The following is a 13,990-nucleotide window of genomic DNA, read 5'->3' as shown; positions in this document are numbered from 1 at the left end:
ATGTGTTGAATGTTAAGAAGGAAACAGCAGGCCCCCAATAGAATCATGAGTGCCAACCCCCAAATCAGAAAACCAAGACCTAATACCTAACCTGACTGCAGTTTCAACACCCCAGAAATGTAACCTTTAACCAGTCAACCTGGAATTACTTGGTCAACAGGTTAGTAATCCATCTGGTAGGCCTTTCTATCCTACATAGGAAGGCAACCTTGCCAGAAACAATGCACCTTTTGCTAATAATTTCCTTTTTCCACCCCTTCTGCCTTTAAAAAAACTTTCCTTTTCTACCGCTCCAATAGATCTCCTTTCTATTTGGTACATGGGATGCTGCTCAATTCATGAATTGAATACAGCCAATTAGATCTTAGAATTCACTCAGTTGAATTACGAACTTTTACGGAGAACCTATCAATTCATTCTCGATAGAGGTACCGTTGAGATAGGAGCATCAATAAAAAGAGAATTCAGACACTAGTTTTAAGCGAAATTTCCTCCTACTAAATTTTGATTGAAATCATCTGGTTCTTCCAAGCAAACACTGGGACATTAGTCCAAGGTGGTGTTCATTACTAACATTTAGGATTCTCCCGCTGACTAGCTATATACAGTTAAGTGGTTTGGCCAATTAACTTCCCATGATTAATGCCTACCGTGTAAAATCAGGACTACATCGTAAAGGCCCTTCTGTTTCCATCTCTTAGTAACTCGGATGTAGGTGGACAGGGGACAGAGGAACGACTTTCGTCTTTTCTCCTCTTTCCGGCTAGAGTCCGGAGCAGGCACTCACACGAAAAACCAGAACGAGGTTCCGGTTTTCCAGCTAAGGAGGGGGCTCAATCTACTTCCGCACAGGCCCGGAGCCTCCCAATCACAGAGCAGCGCCGGGATCTCACAGCATGCCGGGATTTGTAGTTATCCCTCTCGTGGAGGAGGTGCGGGGGGGGGGGGGGGGCTCATAAACCAGGATCCAGTTGGTATTCTGGGATATGTAGTCTCTGGTTGTTCGTATAGTCACCGCCAGGCTAAAGAGCCCGAGGTGACACCAAAGACTTCGGCGGTCACATGACTCCAGCCTAGAGCGTCGATCGCACTGCGGCTCCCGCCCGGGCGAATTCTCGCCCCCGCGCGGCCGTTGCCGAGGAGACGGCGCAGTCTCACGGCCCGTTGCCCCCTCTGCAGTCCCCCCGCCCCTCTTCTCCCACCACAATGAGATCCTAAGATGGCGGTGGCTGCGGCGGTTGGCGCCGACTAGCTAAGGTAGAGAAGGCGGCCATTGGGCCCTAGGCAGCCAGGGAACTTGTGGGCGCTCCCTGCTCTGGTCTCTGAGGGAGGACCCCTGCCGGTGGCGGGTCGCAGGGCCTGGCCGCCACTCCACCCTTGGCAGGAGGGGCTGCTTCGTTTACAGGTAATGCTGCGCGTCCCCAGCCCTTGGCAACCGAGGGCAGCGCGGCGCAGGGGCGGGAGAGCAACGGCTCTGGGACACTTGACCCTGTAGGCCCTGGACTCGGGCCCACACCTCTCTGTGGGTTCCTGGGTCTTCACGCCCCTTTCCCCGGACCAAACGCCGCGATCTCCGGGTGAGCACCTAGGGACGCGTTAGCGACTGCCGAGCCCCCTTCTTGCCTCCGCGCCCCTCTCATTTTCTGGCTCCGGAGAGGGGGGCCGCCCTGCGTCTCGGGTGCTACGGAACGTCCCTTGCAAGTGGAGGAAGCGGAGCGGGGGCTGTGGTTTGGTTGCCAGGGACAGGGCTCGAGTTCTCCTCAGCTAGGGGCCTTAGTGGCCTTAGTGTACGTGGCTGCGCCCCCTCCCACCCCACTCCCAAATTCCATCGTGTGACGCTCTCGATGTCCAGAATTTTGGGTGCCGAAGGCCAGGTGCGGAGCGACGCGACTTTCGGGTTGGGATTTTTGAGCAGCGGATTTTTGCTGTCTTGGGTATTAGAGCAAAAAGGCTAGGGGTGGGGTGGGGAGGCTTTCCTGACTTTGGCAAAGAGGTGGTTTATACTTGTGAGAGGAATGTTAATTTAGCAGCTCCCCGCGCCCCCCCCCCCCCCCCGCATTGTTTCCCTTCTGCACGTCCAGTTAGAAAGGGCCTAAGATGGGGAAAACTAAATGCCAAGTGGGATTCGGGAAACATTGCTTGCTTTGCAGAAATGGTGTTTGGGGATTGGATAGTAGGCCCTGCTAGGGAGGCGGGTCATCCAAACTTTTCATCCTGCGGCTCACTTCTCGGGAGCTCGTCTTCTCTGATTTTTTCCTTTTTTTTTCTTTATTATTTTCCCCCCTTTTTTCACCGGTTTGAGGTCTGTGTCATGTGCCTTATGAGTAACGGATCGTAATTTGGCGCTGGAAGAAGCGGGCTTTCTGGGCGCCCCTATCACCCCCGCCTCATAACTGCTTTCCAGACTCCGCCTTCTGGTATTCTCTGGTTACCGGAGTGGGTGTTAGAGAGCTTCGCGTGCACCTGCTCTTTTCTTTCCCTATCACCTTCCTGGTGAGAGTCCTGGAAACCATTATAAGGAGTTTTTGAACAGAAGGTAAACATGTGTGTATATCGTGACAAGGCTATTTTCTTTTAAGTAGCTAGCTTTCAAGTAAACCTTTTTTCATCATTGGAAATGCAAAGCTCTAGAATAGTTTCAATGGCAGAAAGTTAATGACTTGATTTTGGCTTGGATGTTTACATGAAAATTAGGGTAATCATTTTCATTATGTACCAAAGTAGATATTAATGTACCACATTGTTGTTTGGAAGATTTAATCATTTAAGTATATCATAGTTTTCCAAGAGGATTAAGGTAACCAGTCTAAAATATTGCTAAGTTGGATTTTTCCTTTTCTGTTCATTTTTCTAAACATGTTTTAGGCTATAAATATAGTATTTGTTATTCTGTACCTTATAGTGTAAGTAAAGAATTTACTAAAGTGACTTTTTTTGTTTTAAATCACAAGCAGGCAACAGCTTTGAAGTGTGAAGCAGAGAAGGAGCCGTTTCTGAGCTTTAAAACTAGTTTTAAACAGGTAATTTGACCTAATTATGTAGGTCATCGTCCTTTGTGTTATAGTTGAAGACTATATAGCGGAGACTGCTGCATGGTTGAGGTTCCTCTCTACTTAGTAAACAGACATTCTGCGTTTGCTGCCCTGTTTGCCTTGTTTTTTGGCATGCCACTCTGGTCTGCCTCCATACTTTTGCCAGAAAAGAGCCATGTTATTCCTAATTACTAAATAGTGGAATAGTTGAAGCACTGCCTTTTGAAATGTCTTTGTCTTCACAGAATTTCTTCAGCCCATTTGTGTTTGAATTTGTCCTGTAACAGCTATTGGATAGCCTCTCTTTCCAAATCCACTTAATCTTAAGTCATTTTCTATAACTTTTCTATTAATTGATTTTCTATTTTTTATTCACAAATTCCTCTACTTATTTAGGCTTGTGATATTTACTCTTGGCTGAAGTTTTGCTTTTTTTTTTTTTTTTAGGGGTCTAAAAGTACTTTAAATGTTAGTTTCTATGCTCAGTGCATTGTCAGATGCTGGTTATTTAAAGATATTCTCTGATCTCTTAAATATCTCTTAAAGATATTAAAAATATCTCTTAAAAATATCTTAAATATCTCTTAAAGATATTCTCTGCAAAAAAAAAAAAAAAAAAAAAGTCAATGAAAGTTCACTTAGGAAAAGTTAAGTAATTGTTTCCTAAGGACAGTTTAGAAATTAAATGACTAAAGGATGAGGGTCAGAAGAAATTTTTCTTAAAAAGCATTTTAGAAATAATTGCCCTTTTAAGAAAAATGTCAGAGTCTGAATTTAATTCCATTGTTGAAATTGTAAGACAACCCATTTTCAAAATAGAATATATCCTTGCTTTCCAGGAAAGCAGATACGTCCTTAGCTCCCTTATGATCTAAACCAACTATAGTGAGAAAATACAGATTGGCAGTTGACTTGTATCTTTATTAGTATTCTCAGTATTTTTGTTAATTGGGAGACTAATAGGACAAGAAAAATTGAACTCAGGAAAGGTCAAATGTGAGTGTGCATTTCTTTTTTTTAATTAAAAAAATTTTTTAATGTTTTTTTTGAGAGAGACAGAGAGAGAGAGAGACAGAGGACAAGCAGGGAAGGGGCAGAGAGAGAGAGAGGAGACACAGAATCCGAAGCAGGCTCCGGGCGCTGGGCTGTCAGCTCAGAGCTGGATGCGGGGCTTGAACCCATGAACCTCGAGATCATGACCTGAGCCAAAGTCGGACACTCAACCGACTGAGCCACCCCAGGTGTCCCGTGAATGTGTTATTCTTTAACACTAGAGTGATATACTAGGCATTTAGTAAATAAAAAGAACTATAAAACCAGTTATAAGACAATTTTCTTTTTAACATGTTAGGGAAGATGGATAAGATGGAATAAAAATGTAGGGCAATTCTGTTAACTCATGTTAGAAGACCTTTGGTTTCCTCATTAGAGGATTGGGCCATTTGTAAAGGAGACAAGTGTATTTGACACTTGGGAAAAATAGAAAAAGTGCTTGGAATAATCGCACTAGGGAATTCATTAAGAAGCCAACAGAGTACATAGCAATACATTCATCTTACAAATTTAATTGAATGCCTACAGTGTGTGACTTAATGACAGTAAAGTACCGGAGATATGGCAGTGAGAAACAGACGAGGTACCTTATTTCATGGAGTAAACCTACATTTTGAAAGTGTGTATTTGTGTTTGTATAGTGTAATATAGTGTATCTTAATAGTGTACATAGCCAGAGCCATTTTATAACTTTCCCTGCCGTCAGACAGTTTATGAGTAGAAGCAAAGAGAGCAGGTACTGGGTTTTATCACTAATTGATAGAATGAGCAAGTAGGTGAGGAAGTCAAAGATCCTTGCAAGGCATTTTTGGAATGGGTTACTTGGGTTTGTGTTTGGGGTTGAGTAAGGAAGCAAGAAGTTAATGGATTCTTAAAAGAATGACCAAGGGACTGGAAGTTTGCAGCAGGGTTTAGAGCGGGTTCTGCAGGAACGGGCAAGTGAGAGAAGTAGAATGCAAGGATTCAGGATCAGAAGGAGGGATTTCAGAACTTGAGGATCTTGAACAAATTATCAGTCCAGAGTGAAAAAGGCATTGGAATAGAGAAGATGAGATGGACGTTGGGTCTCAAGCCACAGTCTTAGAAAAATCAGGAAAGCAGGAAATGAGGTGGAGAGTGAAACCATGAGCCACTTGTTACCAAGAAAAGTGCAAGATTGTCTTGAGGAGGACAATAGGAAGTGGTGTCCAAGTATGGGAGAGTGATATTTTTGATGACTAATTTGTTCAAAAGAGGAAGGTTAAGCATTAAATAAGAATGGTTTGCAAATGTGATCCTTTCCTCATGAGTCTGGAAGACCAGGAAGAGTAGTACTCCTTTTAGAAAAGATTTCTAAGGAAATAGTGCTTTTAGAGGGACTTGGGATTTTGTTGAAGCAGAAGAAGTAGGACTATTTGGGAAGAAAGGGAAGATGTAGGGAGTTTGTTTGTAATGGTCCAGTGGAAAGGGATGACAGAAAGCTGTTACCAATGAATATGGAGTTGGCAGTGAAGACTGAGATTGCAGGTTGATGGTGGTAGCAGGGCCTACAGATTATTTGGGTGTTATATGTAATCCATGACAAGGAAGTGATAGATTTTGAGTATAAATTGTAGGGAGGGAGAGGATTTAGCAAGCAGAATTTAACTGACCTCTGTTCTCAGTTCTCTGAGCAAGGGTATATTTTGTTGATGTGAAATGTTCTGTGCAGAACAACTATACCATAAAATAGACTTGATGCAATACCTAGTACATAGTGAAGTGTAATAAAGTTTTTGTTGATTCAAATTGTTATATTTTGTTGTAGTCTTTTTATCCCCTTTCCCCCAATATCTTAAGTTTTTTTTTTTAATTTGAAGAGGGTAATTACAGAAGATATTTTAAATTCTAGAAAATTATGGAAATTTTAAGAAAATATCAAATTGAAAGTTCTGTGGAAAAGATCCTGTGTGATTTTTTTTTTTTTTTTTTTTTTTTTTAGGTACTTGACCATCTTAAGTATGGAGAAGAAATTGAGAAATTCCTCAAATGAAACTGATTAAACAACACATAATACCAAATACTTAAGCATTTTCTTCTCCGTTTCCATTAAAAGTGCTTAGTACAATTGGACACTGTATGAAGACTTTCAGAACAGTGTACCAGGTATTTTTATAATTAGTAAAAGAAATACCCCAAATAATGCAACCTTTAGAAAAACTTGTACAAATATATAAAGTACCACTTTTGGTTATTTTGTGACTCCAAGTAAATATTTAGAAAAAAACTGTACTTCCTATATTTCTAAAATAATTACAGTTTTCAAGAAGGTATTTCCAGAGATGGTTAGGAGTGATTTAATGCTATGTCAGAGATGATATCTGAATTTGAAGATTTTAGAAAAATAATTTTTTTTCTTCAGCTGATTAATTTCTTCTTTATATTCTTATTTCAAAGGTTAACCTTAGGTCAGTCATAGGTATTTATGTGGTAACTAATACTGTAATTATATATATGTATATATAAATAATTTTGTATAGTTAAGAATCTTGCAACAGGATTTTCTTCAAAAAGATCAGTCACTGAAAGTTTATGAATTGCCATAGTATTTTTGCATTTCATATCTTTGCAAGATAAGGGAGCCAAAAAAGCTCTAAATAGTCCAAATGATACCTTAGCAAAAATAACCAAAATGTCAAAAAATAGCTAAATGAAATTTATTCGTTGCAACTTAGTTTAGTAGGTCATAGGATGGGTGGAAGTGCTTGTTTAAAGTAGAAGAATTTTATTAAAAAAAAATTTTTTTTTTTTAAATATTAAAGGGGCACCTGGGTGGCTCAGTCGGCCAAGCATCCCACTTCGGCTCAGGTCTGATCTTTCCGTTTGTGAGTTTGAGCCCCGTGTGGTGCTCTGTGCTGACAGCTCAGAGCCTGGAGCCTGCTTTGGATTCTGTGTCTCCCTCTCTCTCTGACCCTGTCTCTCTGTGTCTCTGTCTCAAAAATAAATTAGCATTAAAAAAAAAATTTTTTTTTTTAAAGTAGAAGAATTTTACTTTTATCCCCCTTTTTCCCATACCATCATCCATCCCTTGCACTGATTGTTTTCCAGTGGCTTCTTCACCTTTTCTGTTTTATTGTCTTTCTATGAAATCTGCCTGGCAAAATCCTACCTTGGATGGATTCAGTGGAGTATTTTGGCCAAGGCTGATGAGCACAGCTGGGAAAACATTCACACTGCAGCTAGGTGCTCTCAGTGAATGTTGCCTGCTCTCACCTGAGTCCTTAGTGCTGCCCACAGTCATTCTCCTTTATTCTTCTGAAATCTCTCAGACCCTGCCTCTCACCCTGACATTTAAGGCTCAGTCCTTTCTACTTCACATCACTTACAGATGCCCTCCTCTTCCTATGAACAGATCTGCTAACCAGCCTCTATCTACTTTCTTCTTTCCCTCCTGTCCTCTGGTTTCAGTAAAAGAGGTGTTTTCTGCCTGTCTTAAGCTGATCATTTTTCTTACACCTGGGTCCCAGTTGCTCCTGCTTTTTCAGAGACCACCCACTATGTCCTTTCTTTTCTGCATCTTCAATATCTTCCTCTACTAGTTCTTGCCCAACAAATTTTAAACATGCTTTTAACAGAACTTTCTTCATGCCCATCTCTGCCTGCTTCCCTTCAAAGACTGATTTCCTTGAAAAAAATTACCTAATGACCTCTTTTATCCTTGTCCCTTCCCATCAATAGATGCATTCCATTTATGGGATTGACCCTCACCACCCTGCTGTAATTGCTCACTCTAAGGTCTTCAGTAACCTCCTTGTTGCTAAATCCAAGTGGACACTTCTCAGTACTTTTTTAACGTGACAAATATTTGGCATTCTTACCAGTACTCTCCTTTATACACTTTCCCCTTTTCTAACACACGCTCGTTTCCCTCCTGTTTTTTTGTACCTTTTTAGTGTTCTTTTCCTCCCTGTCTCTTAAATATCAGTGTCCCTACAGTCTCCGTCTTAAGTGTCTTCCTTTTCATCCTCTCCCCAAGCCTTCTGTTCCACTTCAGGTATTTTTCTGACTAGATGCCTTGCAAGTCTGTCTCCAGCCTAGATTTCTTCTCAAACCCAGCACTGCTAACACTGAATTTATCATCTTCTCTCAACAAAAACCTGTCCTTTCTCTAGTTGCTGTAAACGTATCCTCATACACCCAGTTGTTCAAACTAGAAACCTAGGACTCAGTCTCTGATAGCTTTCTCACTGCTCCATGTTCCACATCATAGTAGTCACGAAGTCCTATTATTGATTCTGCCGTTGGAAGCTTACTTGAATTGGTCTTGTCTTCATACCTAGTATTTTGATGATTAGAAGTCTTTCCATTTCGTAGTTTAAAATAATAAAAACTATATAAAACCCCTAATGTATCTACAGAACAAAATTTAGAAGGCAGGCATCTATTTCTAAAAATGACTTTGATGTGGTCAGAGAGGTTAGCAGGAAGGAAAATACTTGCCTGCAACTTTGTACATTTTATAGCGGGAGATACCATCTTAGATAAATCAGCTGTTAATATATTGAGAATTGATCTACATGCAATTATTTCTTTAGCTTCATAGTAATACTTGTATAGGAGTGTGCCTTTTACGTACACTTGGAATCATTAAGTTATTAAATATTCTTTCCTCATGAGTTTTTATCTCATAACTGTAGACAAAGTTGTTTATTCTGTAAATTTAATAGACTTCATTTGGTAAATGGTGTTTTAAAAGATTTAGAAAGTATTTGACCTACTTTTCCCAAACTGATTTTAATGTATGGTTTTTAAATTGTTTTAGAAGCTTAATAGTGTTCAAAGTCATTTAACCTACAAATAGATCCTTAGAAGAAGCTTTTCATTTTAGGGGGAGTTCATCATAATGTAAAAATAAAATGTAGAATACTGTCTTTCCAGATATATTTTTAATTTATCTTTAAATAAACTTTATTACTCTACTAATAGCACAGCATACACTATTTTAGGAAAACATTGATATGTAAGAGTTTTTACTTAAAAGCCTTAATAACTTTCCATTGTAATTTAAATTTTAAAGTTCTTGTATTTTTAAAGGTGGTATTATCTCTACTGCATATGTAGTTTTTGGAGCTCTTATTCTTTAATGTTATAAATTATATTGGTACATTTAGAAAAAAGCAGTTGCGGAATGTTTCATTTTATTGTCAGTTCACTGAACATACCTCTCTATGGGTGTCAGTTATTTTGTAAAGTTCTTAAATAAATTTCTAGTATAAAAAACGATATAAAGTATTGCTGAAAATATATGAGAGGAGAGCAAAAATGATTACATTCTTGCCCCCACACCCAACAGTTGCTTTCATGCAAGCACTTTAGTATGTATCCTTAGTCTTTTAAAATCTATAGACAGTTTTTGCATATTGCTTGTTTTCCTCTTCTTTACTCTATGATGTTATAAACACAGGCAATATCTTTCAGCCTTCATAATTACATGGTTGAAGGCTACTTTTGCCCAGTAGCATCCAGCTTGTTGTTTAGCATTTAGTTTTCAGTTTTATCACAATTATAGCATAATGAACAATTCCTGCATTATAGTCTCCCTCCCCCCACATTTAAGTTTGTTTTCTTATATTAGCTGTGGAGAGATAGAATTACAGGGTCAAAACTCGGTTTTAGTTCTTGATATAGTATTGCCAAAATGCTTGCCAGAAAGGTTGTGCCAGTTTACGCTGTCACCATAGTGACTGAGCATTCCAGTTTCCCTTTGCTGGAAGATTACAGCAAAGGAAATATGTGTAATATAGCAAATTTAATAGTCCCTTATTTTAATTTGCAGCTGGACTTTATTATTAATATTTTTATCATTTTATGTTTACTGACTTCTTTTTAGATTGCCTGTTTATACTTGTTTTTCTTGGAGTTTTTTATTTAATGTTTTTATTTTGTTTTTTCCCCCCATAAATTCTTTGTATAGTAAAGATACTGATTTTATTTCATACTTCTTTCAGATTTTTTCCCCAATTTGTCAGTTACTACTTATTCTGTGTAAATTTAGGATTTACTTTTATGTGAATAAAATCCTTTTTATTTCTGCAGTCCATATTTGTAAGAACTCAGTTTTTAAAGCCCATCCTGTTTTCTTGCTTGTCTGTCTGTCTGATTTTTATCTTCCCGATCTATATTTAATCTACTTAGATACTGCCTTGGTGTTATGGTATAAGGCAGCCTTTTTCACTTGTAAGAGAATTAAACTCTAAGGCATCCATTGTTTACTGAGAATTTATTTTTCTTCTGTGTCTGGACTGGTACTGGGTAGGTACCAGCCTTGGGAGAATTGAGAATTGGCACTTAAATAATTTTTCTGTGTTTTGTGTTTGAGGTGAAGAATCCTGGTTAAGAAATGCTGTTAAATCTCTATGTTTATCAAAAGTATTAGCAGATTGTCCCATCAGTTGGAAAATCCTACATCATCTTACATTGTAGTATTTTTATGAGGATTAAATGATAAAATGCTCATAAAATACTTAGCATGGTGCTTACCATATAGTAAGCAAAATAGATGTTAGCTATAATTAATTTTCCTCATTACGTTTTTCTAATTGAGTATTTTTCAGCATTTTGGTGGGGGGTGCTGATACTAATTTACTCATATAGGCACTCAATATGATTGAATATCTCTTGGGGCTAGTTTTCTGCTCTCCCAACTTCTATTGCTACTTTTATTTTTCAGATATTTGTTTTGTCAAATTCCAAGAAGAATCCCATTGGGAGTTCATTAAGCCTATATTTTTTAAAAAAATGAGATGTTTATAATATTTGTCTTCCCATTAGGGAAGATAGTTTGTTTTTGTACTTAACTAAATTTTCTATTGTCTTACAGAGTTTACTGGTGCTTCTTTACATAGGGCGAAATTATATTTAGTCCTAGGTGTTTTCTTTTTGTTCACTGTTAATCAGTGGCATCATTTTTCTCCAGGGTATTTTCTCTGTGATTGTTGGTGATATTTTGAACCTCTAGGTTTTCTAATACATATTTTTAAGAACACTACCTTTTCTGTTTTTAGTGTTAATATTTCTGTTTATATTTTTCCTTTTTTTTTTAACGTTTATTTTTGAGAGAGCGTGCACATGTGCACACATGAGCTGGGTAGGGGCAGAGAGGGAGAGAGAATCTTAAGCACGTTCCTCGCTGTCAGCATATAGCCTGACGCCTTGAGGTCATGACTTGAGCTGAAATCAAGAGTTGGACGCTTAACCGACTGAGCTACCCAGGCGCCCCTCATATTTTTCCACTTTGTAGAACTTTGAAAACAATGTTAAATAACTGATATGTGTCATTCTTGTTTTTTATAGGGATGTCCTTCATGTTTTATTTTAATATTGTTGGCTGTTGGTTTAACATATACTTGTTTCACCTCAGATAATTATTAAAGTAGGGTGCCTGCTTTAATAATTGGTTAAGTTGGTTAAGTGTCCGAATCTCAATTTTGGCTCAGGTCATGATCTCATGATTTGTGGGATTGAGCTTTGCATCAGGCTCTACCCTAATAGTGTGGAACCTGCTTGGGAGTCTCTCTCCCTTTCTCTCTGCCCCTCCTTGACTCATACTTCCTCTCTCTCTCTCAAAATAAATAAAAATAAAACATTAAAAAATTACAAAAAAAAAGAAAGAAAATTATTAATGTAATATATGCTCATTGAAAAAACCCACAAACAGTATAATATATACAGCTATAAGAAAGTGTCACTCTATTTGTACTGTTTAAAAAAATTTTTTTAATGTTTATTTTTGAGAGAGAGAGAGAGAGAGAGAGAGAGAGACAGCATCAGTGGAGGAGGGGCAAAGAGAGAGGGAGACACAGAATCTGAAGTAGGCTCCAGGCTCTGAGCTGTCAGCACAGAGCCCAAAGGGCTCAAACTCCCAAGCTGTGAGATCATGACCTAATCTGAAGTCAGATGCTTAATTGACTGAGCTACCCAGGCACCCTTGTATTTGTAATTTTTAAGATTTTTCCAAATTAAGTGTTTGAATTTTATCACTACTTTTTTGAGATGCTAAAATTTAACCTCTCTGTAATCTGTTAATATATTATTGTAGTAGATACTCTAGCAATAAAACGTCTACGATATAATTCCTACTTCTCATGGATGATAATCCTTTTAATATTTTGCTCTAGTGAATGGGATAAGTTAGGATCTTACAGCCAATGTAGCTTGGATTTGTATTCCTTTTTGACATTTTTAGCTGAGTGACCTTGGTGAAATTATCTAACTCCTTTGAATGTTACTGTTATTATTTGTAAAGTGAGAAACCTAATATAACCCTACTGTTTAATGCCTTTCTCTGCCCCTTGAATTCTAAGTAAAGTTATCTGCCCATGTCTTTTACTCAGTCCTTCTCCAACCTGCAAGTTCCACACTTGGTGGAAAGCCAGAGTCCTTCACAAGGTTATGTAGAAATCTTGTTTTCTCCTGATTCATCTCTGCTTCTGAACGTCTGCTTCCACCATTGTTCTTTTTGTTTCTCATCTCTTTGACCCAGGTATGAAATTCAGTACCTTCCTTGATAGTCACATAATCCTCAATTTTTTTTTTTTAAGTGGGGAAAATTTGACTTTGGTAGAGTATTCAAGATTTAGGGGGAACTAAGGTAGCAGAAATAAAATTTGAAGTAAAGCAATTGGCATCACTCTTCTTAAATGTTTTAAGCCACTGTATTCTTGGCTTTTATTGGCCATTCACCCACCTTGGCCTTCCTCTCTCCCTGCCTTTTCTTTATCTTGCTTACCCCAACATTTCTATTAAAAACAAACCTTTCTCCACGTTTCATGCAGAGCACTTCTAACCTCTTTGAAACTTGAACACAAACCCAATACCCAGGTCTTTGGGAGTATTAGTTTTTTTTCTTTTCTTTCTTTCTTTCTTTTTTTTTTTTTTAAAGGAGTAAAGGATTTGAGCAAACATTTATTCTGTTTATTTTTGAAAGAGAGCACGAGAGGGGGAGGGGCAGAGAGAGGGAGACACAGAATCTGAAGCAGGCTCCAGGCTCTGAGCTGTCAGCACAGAACCTGATGCCGGACACAAACCTATGAACTGTAAGATCATGACCTGAACCAAAGTCAGATCCTTAACTGACTTGAGCCACCCAGGCGCCCCTAGTTTTTTTTTTTTTTTTTTCTACAAGCAGTTTTGGTTCTAGCCCTTAGTAACTTTTTCCTACCTCATTGCTCTATTCTGTAGGACTGTGTTCAATTAGTTAATTAAAGTAGCCTGAAAGCATGCAGGCCAGGACACATGGTGCATATTTTGAAGTTTTCCTTCCCCTTCCCATCACTACAGCTACTTAACTCATGTTAATTGTAATAGGTGTCTGGCAGCTAAATCAATTTGTTTATGGTACATGGTTGACAGTACCTCTTTCTATTTCATTAAATCAGTTTTTCTGAGATCTTTTACATCGCTTAACCTCATGGGATGATTTAAAAGTTAGAGTTTGTTTTTATGTGTTAAAAATATTAGTTTTCACTTGTTTTGCAGAAAATTAATTGGTAAAGCTAGGATGGCTACAGGAGGAGGTCCTTTTGAAGAAGGCATGAATGATCAGGAGGTAGCAAACTGGAGCACTGAAGGTGTTGATGACCGACTTAACAATATGGTATGATAACTTCTCATCAGTGGTGTGTCGTTAACTACTAGTGTTAAAATTCAGCTTTCCCCTGCTTTAGCCAAATCAAACTCACTGACACTCTTTGTAAACACAGTTTCTTCTTGCTGGCCAAGACATTAAATGACCCTGGCCTATTTGTTATATTAGTTGAAGACGTTTTTGTTTATAGTTAATGGATATTAATTTATTATAAGGTTTTAAAGATGTTCTATGGAAAACCAGTTAAACAAATTAGAGGTCTATAGCTGGGTTTTAGGAAGAGACTAGGGAAAGGAACTAG

General features: G+C 38.4%; 2 protein-coding genes across 20 annotated transcripts in view; one reads left to right on the top strand and one right to left on the bottom strand.

Moving 5' to 3' along the window:
- The window catches only part of FGL1 (fibrinogen like 1), a 54,084-nt gene extending 53,016 nt beyond the window's left edge, over positions 1–1,068 (bottom strand). For both annotated transcript variants that reach the window (XM_042934380.1, XM_042934381.1), the window contains exon 1: positions 651–1,068. The gene's annotated coding sequence lies outside the window, so the exon portion shown is untranslated. The remainder of the gene's footprint in view (positions 1–650) is intronic.
- An 86-nt stretch (positions 1,069–1,154) lies between these two features.
- The window catches only part of PCM1 (pericentriolar material 1), an 82,221-nt gene continuing 69,385 nt past the window's right edge, over positions 1,155–13,990 (top strand). For 15 of the 18 annotated variants that reach the window (XM_042934374.1, XM_042934371.1, XM_042934370.1 and 12 more), the window contains exons 1-4: positions 1,155–1,405; positions 2,952–3,020; positions 6,046–6,209; positions 13,581–13,698. In XM_042934374.1, coding sequence (XP_042790308.1) covers positions 13,603–13,698 — 96 coding nt within the window. In that variant the 5' untranslated portion in view covers positions 1,155–1,405; positions 2,952–3,020; positions 6,046–6,209; positions 13,581–13,602. Of the gene's footprint in view, positions 1,406–2,951; positions 3,021–6,045; positions 6,210–12,436; positions 12,586–13,580; positions 13,699–13,990 lie in introns of all 18 variants that reach the window. The other 3 variants (XM_042934361.1, XM_042934360.1, XM_042934362.1) reach the window with 3 other exon arrangements.

The sequence above is a fragment of the Panthera leo genome, chromosome B1 (genome assembly GCF_018350215.1).
Source record: "Panthera leo isolate Ple1 chromosome B1, P.leo_Ple1_pat1.1, whole genome shotgun sequence".
In the NCBI taxonomy this organism is placed as follows: Eukaryota; Metazoa; Chordata; class Mammalia; order Carnivora; family Felidae; genus Panthera; species Panthera leo.
Note: the sequence above shows the minus strand (reverse complement) of the source record. Positions and strands in the feature narration are given on the sequence as shown.